Source organism: Halichoerus grypus, chromosome 4, assembly GCF_964656455.1.
Source record: "Halichoerus grypus chromosome 4, mHalGry1.hap1.1, whole genome shotgun sequence".
In the NCBI taxonomy this organism is placed as follows: Eukaryota; Metazoa; Chordata; class Mammalia; order Carnivora; family Phocidae; genus Halichoerus; species Halichoerus grypus.
Window position 1 is genome coordinate 129,640,129 of NC_135715.1, and position 21,617 is coordinate 129,661,745.

Sequence of the window (21,617 nt, forward strand, 5' to 3'; positions counted from 1 at the left end):
TCCTGGAAATAATTGGTGTTAATATTTCTTCCAATTTTTATATGTAATTTTTAAATGGTTTGCATATTATACTAAATTTTGTATCTTACTAATACATTATTATATTAACACATTTCACTGTTATAATATTCTTAAAACACATAATTTTATGGCTGAATAATACTGAGACATAAAAATATCATAATTCTATTAACCATTTTTTAATTTTTAAACATTTAAATGCTTTCTGATTTTTAATATTTTCAGATACTGCACTGAACATCTTTCTGCATTAAAGTTCTCTGCATGACAGATTACTACCTTCCCCCTAATAAGTTAGATACTTTGAAGATATTTAACTAGGCTGAACCATCAAATAAATTTTAAACTTTTGCAGAATATTTAAATTTGTGTTCTCTTAGTACAAACTTTCTCTAACTTCTCTACTGAAGTGCCCCTCTGGAGAGGAGAATAAGAAAGAATCCTCAAGAGTTTGTGTCTTAGCCTAAAGTGGCCACAACCATAAGTATAGGTTTTCTTAACAGCTCATATTTTTTATCTTGAAAGTTCCTGCCACATTAACAAAAATCGATGCACATTTTGCTTTCTACCCCATAGGGTATCTGTTAACTTAAACATTTAAATAATTTTCCCTAAATTCTGTACACAATTGTTATTCTGGTGAAACATACCATACCTGTTTTGGGACTTTGCATAATGCTATGCATACTGAGTCATCATGGATAACAGGTTTAGGAGGAATGGCTTAGAACATTCTCTGTGCTGGAATGAGCTGGTTATGGGGAAGGGTACAATGGGACACATGCCGATTCTAACTCAAACTAAAATTGGTTCCTTTGACCACACCAGAATGAAAATTCTGTTTATATTTAAAAATCCAATAAGGAAAATCTCCCTGGGGAAGGCCACAGAGCCTCTGCTACTCCCCTTTGGACTTCGACTTCTAGGAAGAATTTTAAACCAAATAATAATACCTCAGCTTCTTCTTGCTCTTTTTTAAGATGATCTAACATCTGCTGAAATTCTAACTCCTTTTGCTTCGCTTCTTCAATGTTTGCCTGGTTCTGTTCTTCATAGGCCATGGCAACCACAGCAAGAATCAAGTTTATTAGATAAAAGGAGCCCAGAAAAATCACCACAACAAAGAAGATCATGTAGGTTTTCCCAGCAGCACGCAATGTCTAGGGAAAAATGGAAATTATTATTTTAGGAACACAAAGATCTTTGGAAAATTATTTCAACTTGAATGGCATATTAGGCATGAAGAAGGTGGGGAGGTTTGGTATAATCCCATGTTATCAAAAATATAAAGGAATAAAATTATATCTCTGAGGAAAACAATCAGTATTAAAATACACACTTTTTCAGTACAAAGGATGTAGCCATCTATTAAACTTATATTAAAATTAGGTATGGTTCTTCACTATTTTTAAGACTAATAATCCTGAATTTTTTTTTATCCACAGTCTGAAAATTACTCAAAAACTAGCTGCTCTGCTCATTTTCATATTAGAGGACCAGATAATATCTATAGTCCCTTTTGCTGATACAATTCTATCTTTACCAGGAAGTATTAATGATGATGTGTTATGTTCACACAAAGTAGACAGCTTTACTGAATGATCTTATCTGCTCATCTACTCTTATATTTACTTTTCATTAACATGTATTAAAAATTTCTGAATGCAGTATATGGTAAAAAAATTCAAATGGTATAAAAAGCTATTACATGAAAAATATCTCTCTCCTATCTCTGATGCCTCCTCATTTCCCTTTTCTATCAGTTATTGTTGTTACAATTTCTTCTCTTTCATAAAGTTTTAGTAGTGGTTAATGGGTATACTCATTTTCATTTTCATAGGAGTTCTATGTTGCATTCTGCAGTGGTTCCCAGCAACATGTTAGAAAGTCTGCCTCCCCATATCTGAGCCAGACAGCGTCTCTCTTTTGATCTCCATCATTCTAACCAGTAAGAAATTAGAGGTCACTCTAGTTTGAATTTGCATGTCTTTAATTTTGAGTAAAACTGAGCATCTTTTTATACACTTAAAGTTCTCTGTATTCCTTTTTTCCTCTGAAGTATATACTTACAGAATTTCTATATTCATTTATAATATTATCAGAAATGAAGCAAACATAAAACAGGCCACAAGAAGAATCTGGCAATTCAGAGAAAAGTGATTCATTTTTATATATAATACAGAATAACCATTTTCATCTCCTTCCTCTTGGGGTTGGGTGCTGAGAATATGTAAGTGAAAAGATGCAGCCCACAGGCCCAAAAGGATCACATCTACGCTGGAGGAGATGGCTATGTGAATTAACAATTACAGCACAAATGATGGATAAACTGAGGAATATTCAAAGGGCATGGAGATCTAGGGGAAGGAGGAAATGAGTTGGGACAGGAACATTTAGAGAAGTGAACTGAGTCTTCAATTCTTGTATTAGTTTTCTAGGGCTGCCATAACAAAATACTACAGACCGGGCAGCTTACACAACAGAAATGTTATTTGCTCGCAGGTCTAGAGGATGGAATATCCAAGTGTTGGTGTGCTGGATTTCTCCTGAGGTTTCTCTCCTTGGCTGGCAGATGGCTGCCTTCTCAGAGTCCTCATGCGACCTTTTCTCTGTGTGTGGGCACATTTCTGGTGTCTCTCAGGTCCTCATCTCCTATTCTTATGAGGACACTAGTCAGATTGGATTAGGACCCACCCAAATGCCTCATTTCAATTTAGTTACCTCTTTAAATCCCTAACTCCAAAAATAGTCATTCTAAGGCACAGGGAGTTAGGACTTTACCATATGGAAGGGAGGGGATACAATTTAATTCATAACAACTGTACATGGGAATTCAAAAACTAAAGCATGATGAACCTAGGAGAGCCTGGTGTTTCGGGCACTCCAAGCAGGGCAGCATGTGCAGAAACCAGCGTGGACAGGAGAGCTACAAGAGCCATGACGGTGTATTTCCTGCTATTTACTTAGAACCCCATGGGATGCTATATTCAGAAAGGGGGAAAGGGAACTGGAGATCAGATAAGCCAGGAAAGGATAAGACAATAATTTATGATTTTAAGAATTATCCACTCGAATAGTGCTGGAAGTAAAACATGTCTAATTTTAGTGATAAGAGAATAGGGTTTTGTCCTTTCTAAATTGAATAAAACATCTCACATAAAGTCCAGCAAGGAACATTCACCAGCTTTTTATGCCATTCAAAAATGCAATGAATGTTTCTCTTGGCACTCACCTGCTGGTAAAGGTTTTCCCAGTAATCCTGGGTCATTAGCCGAAACAAGGCCAAGAAGGCCCAACTGAAAGTGTCAAAGCTTGTGTAGCCGTAATCAGGGTTTCTGCCAGCTTTCACACACCTGTACCCTTCTGGACACTGACTACATATGAAAAAGAACGTCACAAGTTAGAATGCTTCTAGGACGCAGGTTAAAGAGTGCTACAGAATAGTTAGACACCCCAGGTTCCTGTTCTAGGGAGACAATATTGAATAATGATTAAGAACACATTATTTGGAAGCAGGAAGAACTGGGTTTGAAGCCCATCCCTATGATTTACTAGTTGGTGACTTTGCCAAATTACTGAACTTCTCCAAGGCACAGTTCACTCCTTCTGTGAGAAAAGGATAACACCTACCTCAAAAAGTGAAGACTGTTGTTAAGTTTAAAAAAGATAATAGATGCAAATTACCTAGCCCAGCTCCTGTAGATATAAAGCATTTAATAAATGGCACCTGCTATTAGCATCATCATTAAAACTTAGAAACTTCCACCAGATGCCAAATAATAGTTCTTGCACCATAAATATTGATAAATAGGCCTCCACCAAAACTGGGTTCCCCCAAATTATTCTTGGAGCGAATCAGAATAAAAAATAGCCTAAATAGAGCAATCGTGTAAGTTCATAAAGATTTGTAGCTTTATGATATTTTTCTAAAATTGGTGGATTGATATCCATGATGCCATTGAACAGTATTTGAGCTGTCTCTGGGAGCAGCAACCTTATTTGTTTAATGTTCCAAGTATACACAGAGTCTGGTGAAGAAATATCTGGTCAGGAGTGCCTGGGTGGCTCAGTCATTAAGTGCCTGCCTTCAGCTCAGGTCATGGTCCCAGGGTCCTGGAATCGAGCCCTGCATCGGGCTCCCTGCTCTGCGGGAAGCCTGCTTCTCCCTCTCTCACTCCCCCTGCTTGTGTTCCCTCTCTTGCTGTGTCTCTCTACATCAAATAAATAAAATCTTAAAAAAAAAAAAAAGAAAAAGAAATATCTGGTCAGGGGAGAGCAAGAACAAAGGCTCTGCAGCAGAAATGAATTTGGTGTATAGGAGAAACTGCAAGATGAGTATTTTGCATAGAGAGGAGATTCTTAAAATATCTTTACCCAAGTCCATGGGTTCCTTTTGTTTAGAGTGGCCAAAATATCACTGCATTCAGTCATTTATGAGTCATTCTTGATTGGAAAAAGAGTAGAATTTAGGAACAGGACGTTGATTCTGTCACTCTTCCTTCCAGAAAGAAGAAAGACTTGAAACTATCCAGCCAACTTTTGGTGGGGTTTTCCGGAAGTAACTTTCTACTTTCTTAAGATTTATATGACTTGTGTCTTGTTTCACTTCAAGCACTACCTCCAAGTTTTGCTTTCAGAAGTATGCATTAACCATAAATGTTTTAAAGTTTGGGCTCACTGTGGGACATAATAATGCCATGAAATATATGAAAGCAATATAAAATCAAAGGTTCTGATTTAAAAAAAAAAACTGATTGGATACGCTTTTCCCCTTTTTGTAGCCTTTTGACTAAAAACAAATACTACTTACCCTGAATCTGTGCTCACACCACAAAGGAGAGCATCCTTAGATCCCTCCAAGTAATAAAAATATTCTGTTTAGGAAGAAATTCAACATATAACATTAGACAGTGACACAGAAGATAGGTTAATTAGTATAGACATATTCACACACCTTCAGGCCCAGTCTCAGGCAATGTGCATTCATTTATTTATTATATTCTCATATATTCTCCCTCAAATACTTATTGATAACCTCTTATGGGCCAGGCACTGAATATAATAATAAAAGCATGATAAACAAGATCATTAATTTTGTGGATCTTTCTTTATGTGTAGGTAAGGGTGGAAATTAGGCATACAGAAGGACAAGTAAATAAGTAAGTAAATAAATAAATATACAAGGTATTTTCAGATAGAGATAAATGTCCTGAAGAAAATAAGATAATGTGATAAAATGTGGTCAGGGAAGGCCTTTCTAAAGATAGGACATTTGAACTGGGGCCTAAATGCTACAAAGAAGCCAGCCATCCAAAGACCCTGGTGAAGAGATATTTTTGGCAGGGTGAAGAGCAGGAAGGAGCAAGGGCCTTGAGGCAAAAGTGAAGTTAGTGTATGGAAGAAACAGCAAGATAGGCAGCCTGGCTACAGTGTAGTTTGTGGAGAGAACTATGGTGGCAGTGGTAAGCAGGTGTCAGATGATGTCAGCCTTTGTATGTTATGAAAGGAAGTTCGGACTTTAAGTATGGTTACAAGTAATAGAAGTGGGAGGTAGAAATGGGAGATAATCACTATTTGAAAATGTCACTCTGGTTGTTTTGTGGACTGTGGACTATAAGAGAGCAAGTGTGAAAGCAGGAATATGACTTAAGTGACTGTAGTGAAAGGCGACATGGCTAAAACTCAGAGAGTAGCTGTGCACATGGAGAGAAGGGGATGAAAACAGAGTGGAGAGGACTTGCTGCCGGAGCCGGAGTGGAGGTAGAGGGGACATAAGAATATGATCATCAGGTAGGTAGTTTTCAAAGCCATGGGACTTGAGTTAACCCAAAGAGAAAGTGTAGCTCAGAAAGGGAAGGGGAGAAAAGAGAAAGCAGGGAGCCCCTAACTGAGCCCCAAAGTATTCTAGAAGAGGTGGAGCCAGCAAGGCCATACTATAAATGGACACACCTGTCTTCTGAAATTCTCTCGTTTATTCAACAATCAGTATTTATCTAGGACTTAACGAAGTTTCAGATATTGAGGATATGGCAGTGAACGAAATGCACATTTCCTCATCATGGTCCCCTCTGGGTCCATTTTCAGGCATAAGGGATCCCATAATCTCTTCCTCCATACACTATCAAGGCTTACTGTCAAGACAAGGAGCTGATCCAACCACGCACAGTAAATGTATAAAGAACTAACAAATATCCATGCTTTTTAATAAGGGCCCATCTTCCCATTTGGCTCAAATCAAAGAAATAAAGATGTAATGATTAGAAGGCCTTTGGAGTGATAGTGGAAGAAAGACTTTGAAGTCAGATATACTTGGATTTGAATGTTGCTGCTACCGCTTCCCATGTAGGTGAATGATCTCACCACGTTAATGGTTAGTCACTACCACTGCATCTGTAAAACGTGCTTAGGACGCCCGCTTTGTAGAGATGCTGAAGAGCACAAAGGGGACAGTGCGCGTAAGGCACTTACTGCAGGGACCCACACGCTCGACACGGCTGCTCAGAGAGCAGCAGCCGTCATTACTAAACTACTAAGCAATTCCAGAGAAGATGAACTGACTGACTTATACACCATTTTGTCTTACACAGAAGATACAAATTTTAGAAGACACAAATAAAACAATAAAGTCTCCTAGTTTGAGGTGAAAGTTTAGGTGAGAATGCACATGAACAACTTTTTGGAAAAATTCCTGTGCCTGAGGTAGGGCAGGCATGACGGAATGAGGAGGGAGGAGGTTAAGATGCAAATTTTTTGTACATAAGCTTCCAAGATATTTTTGTAGTGGAAGGATTACTTTAGAATTATCCTTTAAAGTAACTGGCTCACATTTACCAACTACTGAGGAGCTGCTTTATAAGAATGGGCTCTAGAGCGGCCTGTACTAGCGCATGGCAGGGCGAACAGACTCAAGTCAGTACAGGAATGATGAAAGGTAAAGGCAGTAGCTCACTCTGGTCTTATAGAACACTTTAAAATAATCCCTAAACAAGCAGACATTAAATTATTCGAATAATTAGTCTCAAGAGTATTAAGGTTAATATGTAAAGGGAAAACGTAATGCAAAGAGAAATAAAAACATATGTCCATGGATCATATGACCTCACTGATAGGAGGAATTCTTAATCTCAGGAAACAAACTGAGGGTTGCTGGAGTGGTGGGGGTGGGAGGGATGGGGTGGCTGGGTGATAGACATTGGGGAGGGTGTGTGCTATGGTGAGAGCTGTGAATTGTGTAAGACTGTTGAATCACAAACCTGTATCTCTGAAACAAATAGTACATTATATGTTAAAAAAAGAAGATAGCGGAAGGGAAAAATGAAGGGGGAGAAATCGCAGGGGAGACGAACCATGAGAGACTATGGACTCTGAAAAACAAACTGAGGGTTCTAGAGGGGAGGGGGGTGGGGGGATGGGTTAGCCTGGTGATGGGTATTAAAAAGGGCACGTACTGAATGGAGCGCTGGGTGTTATACGCAAACAGTGAATCATGGAACACTACATCAAAAACTAATGATGTAATGTATGGTGATTAACATAACATAATTAAAAAAACAAACAAACAAAAACATATGTCCAAAGTAAAACTTACACATGAATGTCCATCATAGCATTATTCCCCAAAGTGGAAACTACTCAGATGTCCATCAATTAATGAATGAATAAACAAAATGTAGTATGTACATACAATGGAATAGTATTTAACAATTAAAAATAAATGAATGACTACCGCATGGAGGAACCTGAAAACACGCTAAGTGAAAGAAGCCAGACACAAAGACCACATATTGTATGATTTCATTTATATAAAATGTTCAGAATAGGTAAATCCATAGAGACAGAAAGTAGATAAGTGGTTGTCGGGGGTTGGGGAGTAGAAGGAATGGAGAGTGACTGCCAATGAGTACAGGATTTCTTTTGAGGGAGATGAAATTATTCTAAAATTAGTGATATTTGCACAATGTGACTATATTGTGAATGTACTATAAAACACTGAATTGTATAATTTAAAAGGGAGGATTTTATAGTATGTGAATTATCTCACTAAAGCTGTTAAATAGATGTAATTCAGTATAATAACAAAGGTTGTGGATAGTAATAGATAAGCCCAACCTCACAGTAATAGACATATGGGGATAAAAGGAAATAGAAAATTGTAAAATCCACACAACAAAAATCTAGAACTGACACTCAATCGAGTGCAGATTCTGAGGAAATTTTTTATTAATTTCAAGGCCAATGGTACAGAATGGTAAGCCATAATTGGTGACCTAAACATCCTATGATTAATTTTATCCAACCTGGTTCAGAAAGACAGCTTTTAGCAACTATATATGACTTAGGCTTTTGGCGTCAAGGGTTTATTCCTCAACCAAGAGGCAATAATAAGTCAACTCTGAGAACACTAGTGCAGGGATCAGGTAGAGGCAGAATGCCTGCAAGTGACACACTGCATTCTGGGAGACTGTATTCTGTGGAGTCCCCACAAGGAAAGCACTATAGATAATATAGACAGGAAAAGCCCTGGGAGTACTATGACCAATACTGTGGTTTTTCCAGGAACTGTTCTTATTAAATGTCAAACACCTAGAAAATAGGAGTAAGAGAGTATTTTTCTTTATCCCAACAGAACCACACCATATTAATGTACAATAGCTACTGGAAATTTAGCTACCAATTGTGCACATGAACCTTTCCTTCACCTGCAGTAGCAAGAAGGAAGTTTGATGAGCATCAAAGTAGACAATGCTTGGCGTCAATGGAAATCTATAAATTGTATGTTTTGAAACAGGAGGTTAGACAGTGGGCTCATTTATTTGATAATACATTTAAAAAACACCTCCAAAAAAGGCTTTGCCATAGGCACCAGAAAACACTTTCAGAACATATTCAGGATTTCTCTGTAGGCTGCCTTTACCATCGTAATTCTTTCATCTCTTCAAGAATTCCAATTCGTTTACTTCACCATTTTCTCATAATCTATCAACCAACTCCTGGGTTCACTTCTTTCCTTGTCCAGTTTAGACACTCGTTTTCATCGTCCTTTTACAATTTCCACAACTTCCAAGTATTTCTCTCAGTCTATCATATTAACCTGGCCCAACCTTAACCCTACATGTAATCAAAATAAAAAAACTGGTAGTGATCCTAGTAAAAAAAAGTTAAGTTTGAGTAAGTATTGTAAACCGATTATTAATTGTAAATGTGAACAATTGTCCATAAGATGTGTTACTTTTATAGTATATAAATTAAGGAATAAAATTCTTTGTAAATTGAAAATAAAATTTAAGATTATATCAATAAAAATCAGAAACTTAAAAAATAAGTAAAAATAAAATGGAAGGGAAAATATGCTAAATTCCTCATCAAACACTGGTAGTAAAGAAATTTTACATTAAATATTTTACTTGAAAACTTTCAGTTTTCTCATTTTAGGCTTCTATATATTTTTTTTGTTTTCTTTATTTACAGTCTTTTACTATATTAGCTAGGTTGTATTTGCTTTTATCTTCCCCAGTGAGTGGGAGAGTATACATTTAGTAAAGTAAGAAAATGATGTATATTCTTCATAATCCAAGGAGAATCCTGACCTTTACTCCATGACCTTATTCTGTCAAAGGCATACACACTTGGAAGGTTTCTTGATGTCCCCACCCCCACTCTGGATCTAAGTATCTATTAAGGTTTATGGGTTCATGTGGGCAGCATCATACAGACACACTGCAGGTGTTAGAAAGCACAATCTTGTTTGATCTCATTTTCACCCAAATTCATCAACAGCTCTGGCAAGAGAAACTGTGTTAGGGGACAACTGTTCAGAAAACATGCAGTTCAGGCTTTCTGTAAGATATTCTAAAATATGCTTGTGAAGAATTAAGAAGACTTCGAGACTGTGTGTACAGATCGACTCATATGTTTCCTACAGAACTAGTTCTGATGAATTAAACTTTGATATAATGCCACTGGCTAGACTGAGGGAAGCCCTTAGAAAGAGCTGTGAAACTCATCATTGATTATAGGGATAGTGCTGATAAGCTGAGTAAACCCACTCTGCTTTATACAAATCTTCAGAAATACTATCAAGCAGACATTTTAATATGTGATAATTAATATGATTGTTATACTAGGATTTATACAACTATATATGTTACAGATATAATACAAATGTAAAAATATATTATCATATAATAAATAAATTACCCTATAAACCTAAGTATGAATTATACAATAAAACTATAGTATATAAAACACATAATATGTCTTATGATGAAATGTAATGGTTAATATTAAGTCATAGCCAAATGTATTTCTCTAGAGCAAATTTATTCATTTTTATCTTACAGAAATTGGGTATTTTGGAACTATATCATGTGTCTAATACCAGAACTGCTAGAAAGCTTAGAACCAGGGAGATTTATGAAAATATATAACAGGATCCAAATGCACACTGCGGCAGCTTTCTATACACTCGAGCAATTTTGAAATAATTAAAAGGAAAGCAACATTTCATTGCTAAAAGAGAACAATCTTATTTCAACCTATTAACAACTTCAGGGACATTCTTACTTTTATAGTCTTCTTCTTCAAGGGTATCTATTATGCTTTGTAATGTTTCATTATTTTCCAGCGGATCCCGCAGACATTTATGCTTCAGGTTGCCCATAAAGAGCTGCAGCCCAATCAGAGCAAACACACTCAGGCAGAATACAGTTAGGATCATGACATCAGAGAGCTTCTTCACAGACTGGATCAGAGCTCCCACAATGGTCTTCAGTCCTGAACACAGGGGGCAAAAAAAAGTGTTCCTAATGAAATAAAGCCTCTGAATGAGAAATAAAAACAAAACACAAGCTTGCCTAGAAATGCATGCATTATATTAAATCAATGACCTTAAATAACCTAGTTTGAAAAAAGCCTACCAGCTCAAAAGGGTCGATTTGCTGTTTTTTATATATTTTTTGTTTCTATATAGTACAGCAAACGATAAAAATTGTAAAGTGTTTCCAAAGAGTAACCAAATCGTCAAAATGAATAATTTGGTTGCTCAAACCATACCCATATTTGCTTGTAAAAATAATTTTTAAAAGTGCTAATTTAGTAAATGCTTGTCAAACAAACCATCTCTCTATAAAGACATTAAAACAAAGAGGCTGAATTGCAGCACAGAGTGACAACTAATTTTCAGTTAAGAAATGGTTTGTTGTGGAAAGCTAAAAAACACAGTACGACATGCAATACCCCCATGCTGATATTTTTTATCTCTTTTCCTAACTGTATGAAAAGCAATAAAAACAAATTGAAATTTTCATTCCTGGCTAAACAAAATGGAAAATGATCTGTTACACAGGAGGGAAAATTTCAAGTTGAGATGTGAGCCAAATGGCCATCTTTATCCTCTAAGACCCATGCAGTTGATTAAACTCAAAGGCTGACTTTTAATAGTGATTGTGAAAAACATAAAAAATCAAATTTAATTAAAATGGCATAAGAGAAAGTCGTTCTTGTCTTTCCTCCAAACGGTCAAAGTCAGCCCTGGTGTTTAACCCCACTCTCACCTGGAATGACTGAAATTGTTTTCAGTGCTCGGAGAACTCTGAATGTTCTCAGCGCTGAGACATTGCCCAGGTCCACAAACTCTGTCACATATCTGTAATAGGGAGTTCACACACAACACAGTGACAACACACACACAAACAAACGAAGAACAACTCCCAAATAGTTGGAGTTATGAGTGGCCTAATGCTTCACACCAATCACTCCTTACCTGGAATTACAGAAATAGTTTTCAAAGCTCTCAACACTCTGAAAGTTCGAAGAGCTGAAACATTGCCTAGGTTTACAAATTCTGTTAAATACCTGTAGAATTAAACCAGAGTTATTCAGAATTTAGATAGAGTCTGTGATACTTACCTGTGCCTTTACTCAAGGTATTGCCTATATTTGGAAAATTCTTATTTAAATGGACAGTTCTGCAAGCCCTCTTTTTTTTTTCACCTATCACAACTAATTTAATTTGATTAGATTTGATTTGACCCCTTTTACATGAGCAAAATGCAAATATATTATTAAAATGGTTCCATACACTTACATGCCTAAATAAACAATCAAATGCTTCAATTATTAGACCTCAACATTATGGTAATATAGATACTTAATATCCTATAAAATGTCAGCAGCAAACCGTGAAAACTCTATGCTAATTAAAAGAAGCCAGACACAAAAGGTCACATACTGTGATTCCATTCATATGAAATGTGTAGAATAGGCAAATGCATAGATTCAAAACATTGATGAATAGTTTCCAAGGATTAAAGGGAGAAAGAAATAGAAGTGACTTCTTTTGGGGATGATGGAGATATTCTGGAATTACAGATTAGTGATGGTTGCACAGCTTTTTGAACATATACTAAAAAAAACCACTGAATTTTAACTTTAAAAGGGTTAATTTTATGGTATATAAATTATATCTCAATTAAAATAATGAGACCCCTGAGAAGAGGCAGCCTTCTTTGACACAATGTTGTCTTATCAGCAGGTGGCAGGTACAGCTGCAGCAGTCACGTGACCATGAAAGAAGCGAGTCTGATGGACAAGGAGGTGGGCAGGGTGGTGAGGGAATGGGAAACTAGAAATCCTAAGACTCTTCTCTATTGTCTAAATTCCTCCAGTGAACATGCATTACTTTTAAAATTCAAGATGATAGAGGGAAAATATTGTATCTAGGTTTGAGATTTCAAAAAAACAAGGGAATATTTCTGGCAAATGTATTTGGGAAAAGAACAGCAGTGTGAATTAATTTAAATTATATTTTAATGTAATGTTTTTCCCTTAAAAATAAACTGTAATACGCTGCAGATGTAATACACATACAATTCACTGATGTTAGGATTGGTATGCAGTGTTAGATCTTATAAAAAGATTTACTTCTATATTTTAATATACTTATTAGCTCTTGATTAGTATAGGTTATAATTAAAGGCCCGAGCTTTTTCTGTGATTCTTACAGGTTTTATTAGTTTTTAAATAAGACATGGAAAAAGGTGTGAACCTTACTTGCACTGCATAGACTACCCATCCAAGTGCTGAGTATGGAGGAGAAGATCAATCTTAATGATGTCATACACTTTTGAATGAGAAATGCTCTTCCTCAAAAATTAATATTTGCCTATCAATGACTAGCTTTCACAGAGTATCCTTTAAATGCAACCTTTACATGCAGGAAAAGTCAGACCCCAAAGGCTTGTTCTTACTGGAATACTGTGCTGTCTGTCATTCTCACGAGTTTGCCATTTCAAAAAACTGAATGTACTTACGCAAAAACAATGACGACAAAATCGAGCCAGTTCCATGGGTCACGAAGGAAAGTGAATTCTCCTACACAGAAGCCTCTTGCAAGGATTTTGACAAGTGACTCAAAAGTATATATTCCAGTAAAAGTATACCTAGACACAATAATCCGATGGGATATTAAATATGAGGAGAATACAGCACCATGTAAATCTTTATTTTTTCTGATCAACCAAAGAAAGACATCTATTGGAGTGTGGCTGTTGGCTTATGGATCCATTCTATTAGAATAAACTACAGTAAAGATATTTCCAGAAAATCTTAAAATGTCCATATTAGAAATTCTTCCAGAAAGTAGAGGTATTCAAAATGACTAAGAACATAGGTATTAGATCTGCCTGGAAAAGTCCTACATTACTCCTATCAGAAAGACACATGTCTAAGAACAAGGCAGGACACCTGATACTTTCTTTCTTCTAGAAAAGACTGTAGCATCTGATTATTCTATTCTACCGGTAGCAGGTTAATACCACAGAGGAAGAAAAAATAACTGAAAGAAAAGCAACCACATAACATGGGAAGATAAACACAATTCTTAGAGCTGCAGTAACTTTGTGGCAGGAAAGAAGAGGAATAAAATAACACAGAGACGATATTAAAATGTATTTATACCCACTTACTCTACATTCTTGGTCCAATCTGGAGGGTTACTCATGGTCATAAATATGCAGTTCGTCAGAATAGTGCACATGATAAGCATGCTGAATAAGGTAGCTTAGAATCAAGGAATATGATAAGAGAACACAGTGGGAGCTTTGAATACTTGATAATGACACTTGTTAAAATGCTAACAACTTTTTCCTAGAAAATAATTCTTTATGAGTTTATAACTCTTCTTTTAATCTCTTTGAACAAGGGAGTCATATATAAAGTAATTTATCCTAAAATGCTAAAATTGCTGTTCTCCCAATTTTCTGAGTCTTACACCAAATTATATTGAAATTGGTAAACTAAAACCAGTCTTTTCAGGTACAAAAGGACTAAAATCCATATTTGAATAAATAGCAAAAGCCATATTTTATTTATTTATTAAGATTTTATTTATTTATTTGAGAGAGAGAGAGAGCATGAGCAGGGGGAGGGGCAGAGGGAGAAGCAGACTCCCTGCTGAGCAGGGAGCCCGATGCAGGGCTCGATCCTAAGGTCCTGGGATCATGACCTGAGTTGAAGGCAGACACTTAACTGACTGAGCCACCCAGGTGTCCCACAAAAACTACACTTTAAAGAACCAATGCTAGTAATCATTTTAAAAAGGATATGAGTGTACTAAAATCTTAATAGATATTCTTCTTAGAGGACTGAAAGGAGACAGCATGTACAAAGCAGGGGTGGCATTGAAACGGAAGATTGCTTTCCCTTTGTTCAATACTATGAAAGTCTGTGGGAGAAAAAGAAAACAGCATGAAATTGAGAATCCAAAATTTCACCCTAGCATGTTTATACCAGCAGTTTACCGCATGTGCATGTGGTAGGGTCATATTAAAGAAACACTGACATCAGACTCAAGCAACATGATACCACTGCCATTAATGAGCTGTTTAGGTCGCACTGGCCAATTGCTTCTTAGTAAATTAAGAAGTGAGCCATTTTTGAGCATGGATTGCCTGGAGTTCCCAAAATACAGCATCTTCTCTTTTTCATATCCCTTTAACACCCAAATCAGTAACAGTAAGTGTGGCCACTGGAATTAGTTTAGAATACAATTTCCTTCTATCATTTCACTGCAGTTTAAGCAAACTAAATAGAAACTAGCTATCTCTGACTTTTGCCCTAACACCTTGAGAATTTTAATACTTGTTGGCTATTATCATGATTAATAGCAAGTGTTCCAAATATGAGTCCTTTCAAAAACACATTTTCATAAATTTAAGGAATATTAGAGTTAGAAGAATCCTATTACCCAGTTCAATTTTCCTATTCTAGATATAATTCTAATAACAGCTAAAATAAATGAATACAAAGTAAAGGACTTGCTTGCTCCTACCCACAGTAATTTTTAAAAATAATACAAATGAACCAAATATTCTTGAAAGGTGTTATGTAACCATTGCACAATAAGGGACAGTCTCCATGGCTTTGGTATTTAGTTAAAAATTTAAAAACCCAAACAAATAAACAGCAACAGCAAGAAAACATTCACGCAATCTAGGAAGACCAAGTTCAAATCTTTGTCTTAGTTTTCTATAGTTGCTAGGCAAATTACCTGTGCTATTGAGAAGACATTGACTTGGTCTTTTGCTGTTGTTTAATATGAATTTTATATAAGTTTATGAATGGGCTTCTGGGAATAAATATTTTTCACCAAATTGGGGACCTAAATTCGAGTATGTTGCTTTTTAACTGTATGTGGCAGTGTTCTCAAGAAAACAAATCAGAATCCACTATTTTCAGATGTTCTTTTACAGTCCTGGTCACTTTCACTATACTGGTTATGCCTAAACATAATTTAACATAAAGTTCACTTTTACACTGAAAATTAGTTTTAAAATTAATATCTAGTCATTGAGTACAACCACCGTCTTTTTAAATCTTAACACGCTGTGCTTTTTAAAATTCATTCATCTATTATTTTCTGCAATTGTGTAGCGAGCAACTATGTAATAAGGAAAATGAGAAGGTACTTTTTATTTTGCCTGTCTCATTATTTACTCGTCATTATTTCTTTCACTTCTGTGAAGTTGTTAGCATAGTGGTTGCTGTACTACAGAAACTAAATTATACTAAGAGATGTTGCCCAGAATATCCCAGTAGGGGAACCAACTTGAATTTTAAAAATCTACAACTTCTAAGGTATAACATTTTGCACATTTCTTAATTTCCCCAAGCCCTCTTTCATCTTAAAATAGGATATTACTCCCTTTCTCACAGTATAATAAATGTGTGCTAATTTATAGAAAAAGTCCAGTGCCTGACACAGAGATCCTTAATACATATTAGCATTCGTCCTTTCTGTGTCAGAATACTGACTGATTAATTAGAATGCTGTGTAATATTTCAAGGCCTTCACAGGTATTCTATTTTTTATTGCTGTGCTGCCAGCCTGTTGAGATGCTGGTTTTAATGTGAAGCAAAATATTAGGTATTGCTATTCATGGCAACTACCACTGAGGTAGATGTGTTTCTACTGTCAAAATATAACTTATATTTTATATCTCTCAAGATATTTAAAATATGTTCTATTTTATCTTACTTGCTAGATGTCTTATGAAGAAATATTCCCTTTTAGGGATGCCTGGGTGGCTCAGTTGGTTGGGCGTCTGCCTTCGGCTAGTCATGATTTCAGGGTCCCGGGATCAAGTCCCAAATCGGACTCTCTGCTCAGCGGGGAGCCTGCTTCTCCCTATCCCACTCCCCCTTCTTGTGCCCTCTCTCTCTCTGTCAAATAAATAAATAAAATCTTTTTTAAAAAAAGAAAAAGAAATATTCCCTTTTATTTATGTTTTAAACAAATCAAAATGTTTTTATTATTATTATTTTTTAAGATTTTATGTATTTGAGAGAGAGAGAGCACAAACAGGGAGGAGGGGCAAAGGGAGAGGCAGAGGGAGAAGCAGACTCCCCACTGAGCAGGGAGCCCAACGCGGGGGTGGATCCCAGGACACTGGGATCATGACCTGAGCCGAAAGCGGATGCTTAACCGAATGAGCCACCCAAGCGCCCAAAATCTGTTTTTAAATGGACTTTATTCTGCCTTTCTGGACCTTTCTAAGTCTACAGGCACTATATTGGCAAAGCAATGTTGGAGAAGTTATGGAACTTCTGATCTAATCCTTTACAGACTCCTCTTAGTCAACTTCAACTTCAACCTGGTTGTGTCTGCTACCATGTCAGAAATGCTGTACTCATTTTCTCAAGGGAATAAACTTTACAGCAGTTGTTTCCAACCTTCTCCAATTTTCCTAATGTAATAAACACCTTCTCAGCTCTGCTACTCTCAGCATTTGACTTTCAGAGGACAACTTCCATTCCTCTGCTCTGGAAAATATTGACACCAGTTAACATGGATTTCCTCTGATGTGCCTGCATTTACTTCATGACTGCATTACTTCAACATATCAGGACTCAAAGTCCAACTGTTTGCCCCTCAAGTCTCTCCACTTTTCTAACACAAATACAAACTGACCCATAGCTTGTCTTATCTGTTAACATCTACAACTAGCTACAACATTATTGCAACCCTCTGTATTTTTCTCCCGAGAATAATTTTTTCTTTACTTTCAAGGTGCTATTTATACCCTATGTTAAAAAGGTTTTCAATTTATTTGGTGCCTCAAGTGACCATCTTTCTGGTGGAAAAAATTTCAAATTTCTCAGCATGAATGCATTACTAGTTGAATGATCTTATATATTCCCATGGATTCAGCTGTCACCTAAATACAAATGCATTCTGGACATAGGCCAGGTCTTAGTTCTCAAATTGACAGTAATTTTATTCCTACAGGTATAAATCTATGTCATGTCCAAAAAGGCAGAACATTATATTGAATATTTTGAAAGAGTAAGGATATCAAAATAATATGCCAGTGACAGAACCAGTTTTGATGAAAAATTAAAAGTACCTATTCTGAATATCCTATATATGCATTTAACTGAACATTTTTGTCATGATGTGGTTTTTCACTAACTTCCACTTAATCTCAATATAAAATATCTCTCTGAACAAAAGAAGCAAGCAGAGCCTGCACTACTGCAGTCACAATAAACTCACTTTTTTGTCTGCATAGTAGGGGTCCAGGTCCTCCAGGGGCTCTGACACCATGCCTGGGGGGATGTCCCCATAGATGAAGGGCAGCTGTTTGCCAGCTTCCAAGTCGCTGCTTGGCCTCGGGCCTTCTTCATCATCATCTTTCTTTTCTTCTTTGGGTTCCTTTGTTTTTCCTTCAGCAATACGTTGTTCAATGAGGGCAAGAGACTGTTTTGTAAAATAGACAAAACTCTGAGGTCCTGGGGGAGGCAACGTTGCCATCTTTTCATCCTGTATATTTTATTTCCCCTTCAGCTCCTTACATAAGAGGCCTAAGTGGAAAAAAAGAAATAAAGTGTTAAATGTTTGCTAGCCAGAAATGGCACATTAAAAATAATAATAAACAGATTTGGGGGCACCTGGGTGGCTCAGCTGGGACTCTTGATCTCAGCTCAGGTCATGATCTCAGGGTCATGAGATGCACTTGCCTCTGGCTCCTCATTCAGCAAGGGAGTCTGCTTGAGATTCTCTCCCTCTCCCCCTTTCCTTCAGCCCCCCCCCCCACCGCCCTGCCGCTGCGCCGCACCCCCAGTCATGTGGTCCTGTGCATGCGTGCTCTCTCTCTCAAATAAATGAATAAATCTTTAAACATATTTTTGGTTTCAACTATAAGAAGCAATGTGTTCACAGAATTATGATGTTGAATTAGCATTTATTGACTACTATGCGCAAGATTTATTTCCCACACTCTCTACCATCTTTATTTAAAAATTTGAACTTAACACTTCCCAGCTTTTAAAGTGAAAAAGTGACAACTAAATGAAAAAAAAAATCTATTCCCTTTACTTTTCATTTGTATTCACTTTTAGTCCAATTCAGTTAACCGTTCTCATTTAAAATTCTTTACGACAGTGCTTCTGATAGTACCACTCTCCAGGTTCTCTTGCCTCTCTGATCACCTGATCCTCTTCTGTCTTAATTTCAAAATATGCTCACAAACTTCTGCTTCTCTCTCTTGGAGAAACTCATTTCTTTGAAATGAGGTGATGGAAAGATTGTTTTATTCTATTTTGCATATTTAAATTTTCTTACAATTACATATCCCTTTAGAAATCAGAAAAAAATATATTCTCATTTTGAATTCAAAACAATTTGGGAAAATAATTTAGGAAGAACAAAGAAAAGAAATTTGGAACATATCCATGATAGTTTCAATTTAAAAATTAAAAAAAAAAAACCAATAGGATATGCATTTAAACTCTACTTCCCTAAATAACTTACATATCTATACAAAACCTATAGAAAAAAAAAACAAAATAAAAAAGTCAAGTTCCATATATTATTATCTTGGAATGTTATAAATAAAAAAGCATAAAAATAATAGTTCTTATTTTATTTTATTGTATTTTTTAAAAATTTTATTTTATTATGTTAATCACCATACATTACATCATTAGTTTTTGATGTAGTGTTCCATGATTCATTGTTTGTGTATAACACCAAGTGCTCCATTCAATACATGCCCTCTTTAATACCCATCACCAGGCTAACCCATGCCCCCACCCCCCTCCCCTCTAGAACCCTCAGTTTGTTTCTCAGAGTCCATAGTCTCTCATGGTTCATCTCCCCCTCCAATTTCCACCCCTTCATTTTTTCCTTCCTACTATCATCATCATCTTCTTCTTTTTTTTTTTAACATATAATGTATTATTTGTTTCAGAGGTACAGGTCTGTGATTCATCAGTCTTACACAATTCACAGAGCTTACCATAGCACATACCCTCCCCAATGTCTATCACACAGCCACCCCATCCCTCCCACCCCCCACCACTCCAGCAACCCTCACTTTGTTTCCTGAGATTAAGAATATCAGTGAGATCATATGATACTTGTCTTTCTCTGATTGACTTATTTCGCTTAGCATAATACCCTCTAGTTCCATCCACGTCATTACAAATGGCAAGATTTCGGGTTTTTTTGATGGCTGCATAATATCCCATTGTATATATATACCACTTCTTCTTTATCAGTTCATCTGTTGATGGACATCTTGGCTCTTTCCATAGTTTGGCTATAGTGGACATTGCTGCTATAAACATTGGGGTGCACGTACCCCTTTGGATCCCTACATTTGTGTCTTTGGGGTAAATACCCAGTAGTGCAATTGCTGGGTCATAGGGTAGCTCTATTTTCAACTTTTTAAGGAACCTCCATACTGTTTTCCAGAGTGGCTGCACCAGCTTGCATTCCCACCAGCAGTGTAGGAGGGTTCCCCTTTCTCTGCATCCTTGTCAATATCTGTCGTTTCCTGACTTGTTAATTTTAGCCATTCTGACTGGTGTGAGGTGGTATCTCACTGAAGTTTTGATTTGGATTTCCCTGATGCCGAGCGATGTTGAGCACTTTTTCATGTGTCTGTTGGCCATTTGGATGTCTTCTTTGGAAAAATGTCTGTTCATGCTTCTGCCCATTTCTTGATTGGATTATTTGTTCTTTGGGTGTTGAGTTTGATAAGTTCTTTATAGATTTTGGATACTAGCCCTTTATCTGATATGTCATTTGCAAGTATCTTCTCCCATTCTGTCGGTTGTCTTTTGGTTTTCTTGACTGTTTCCTTTGCTGTGCAAAAGGTTTTTATCTTGATGAAGTCCCAGTAGTTCATTTTTGCCCTTACTTCCCTTGCCTTTGGCAATGTTTCTATGAAGAAGTTGCTGCAGCTGAGGTCGAAGAGGTTGCTGCTTGTGTTCTCCTCTAGGATTTTGATGGACTCCTGTCTCACACTGAGGTCTTTCAACCATTTTGAGTCTATTTTTGTGTGTGGTGTAAGGAAATGGTCCAGTTTCATTCTTCTGCATGTGGCTGTCCAATTTTCCCAACACCATTTGTTGAAGGGACTTTTTTCCATTGGACATTCTTTCCTGCTTTGTCGAAGATTAGCTGACCATAGAGTTGAGGGTCCATTTCTGGGCTCTCTATTCTGTTCCATTGATCTATGTGTCTGTTTTTGTGCCAGTACCATACTGTCTTGATGGTTACAGTTTTGTAATAGAGCTTGAAGTCCGGAATTGTGATGCCACCAGTTTTGCTTTTCTTTTTCAACATTCCTCTGGGTATTTGGGGTCTTTTCTGGTTCCATACAAATTTTAGGATTATTTTTCCATTTCTTTGAAAAAAGTGGATGGTATTTTGATAGGGATTGCATTAAATGTGTAGATTGCTCTAGGTAGCATTGACATCTTCACAATATTTGTTCTTCCAATCCATGAGCATGGAATGTTTTTCCATTTCTTTGTGTCTTCCTCAATTTCTTTCATGAGTATTTTATAGTTTTCTGAGTACAGATTCTTTGCCTCTTTGGTCAGATTTATTCCTAGGTATCTTACGGTTTTGGGTGCAATTGTAAATGGGATCAACTCCTTAATTTCTCTTTCTTCTGTCTTGTTGTTGGTGTATAGGAATGCCACTGATTTCTGAGCATTGATTTTATATCCTGCCACTTTACTGAATTCCTGTATGAGTTCTAGCAGTTTTGGGGTGGAGTCTTTTGGGTTTTCCACATAAAGTATCA

General features: G+C 36.6%; 1 protein-coding gene and 1 long non-coding RNA gene across 3 annotated transcripts in view; one reads left to right on the forward strand and one right to left on the reverse strand.

The window, feature by feature from the left end:
* The window catches only part of LOC118534498 (uncharacterized), a 265,028-nt gene that overhangs the window by 130,196 nt on the left and 113,215 nt on the right, over positions 1-21,617 (forward strand). The window lies entirely within an intron of this gene.
* Positions 1-21,617, reverse strand: part of SCN9A (sodium voltage-gated channel alpha subunit 9) — a 173,892-nt gene that overhangs the window by 84,851 nt on the left and 67,424 nt on the right. The window contains exons 2-10 of the mRNA XM_036090406.2: positions 18,074-18,381; positions 14,625-14,743; positions 13,986-14,075; positions 13,332-13,460; positions 11,783-11,874; positions 10,585-10,794; positions 4,832-4,895; positions 3,254-3,395; positions 975-1,181 (exon numbers count right to left, since the gene is read on the reverse strand). Coding sequence (XP_035946299.1) covers positions 975-1,181; positions 3,254-3,395; positions 4,832-4,895; positions 10,585-10,794; positions 11,783-11,874; positions 13,332-13,460; positions 13,986-14,075; positions 14,625-14,743; positions 18,074-18,331 — 1,311 coding nt within the window. The 5' untranslated portion in view covers positions 18,332-18,381. The remainder of the gene's footprint in view (positions 1-974; positions 1,182-3,253; positions 3,396-4,831; positions 4,896-10,584; positions 10,795-11,782; positions 11,875-13,331; positions 13,461-13,985; positions 14,076-14,624; positions 14,744-18,073; positions 18,382-21,617) is intronic.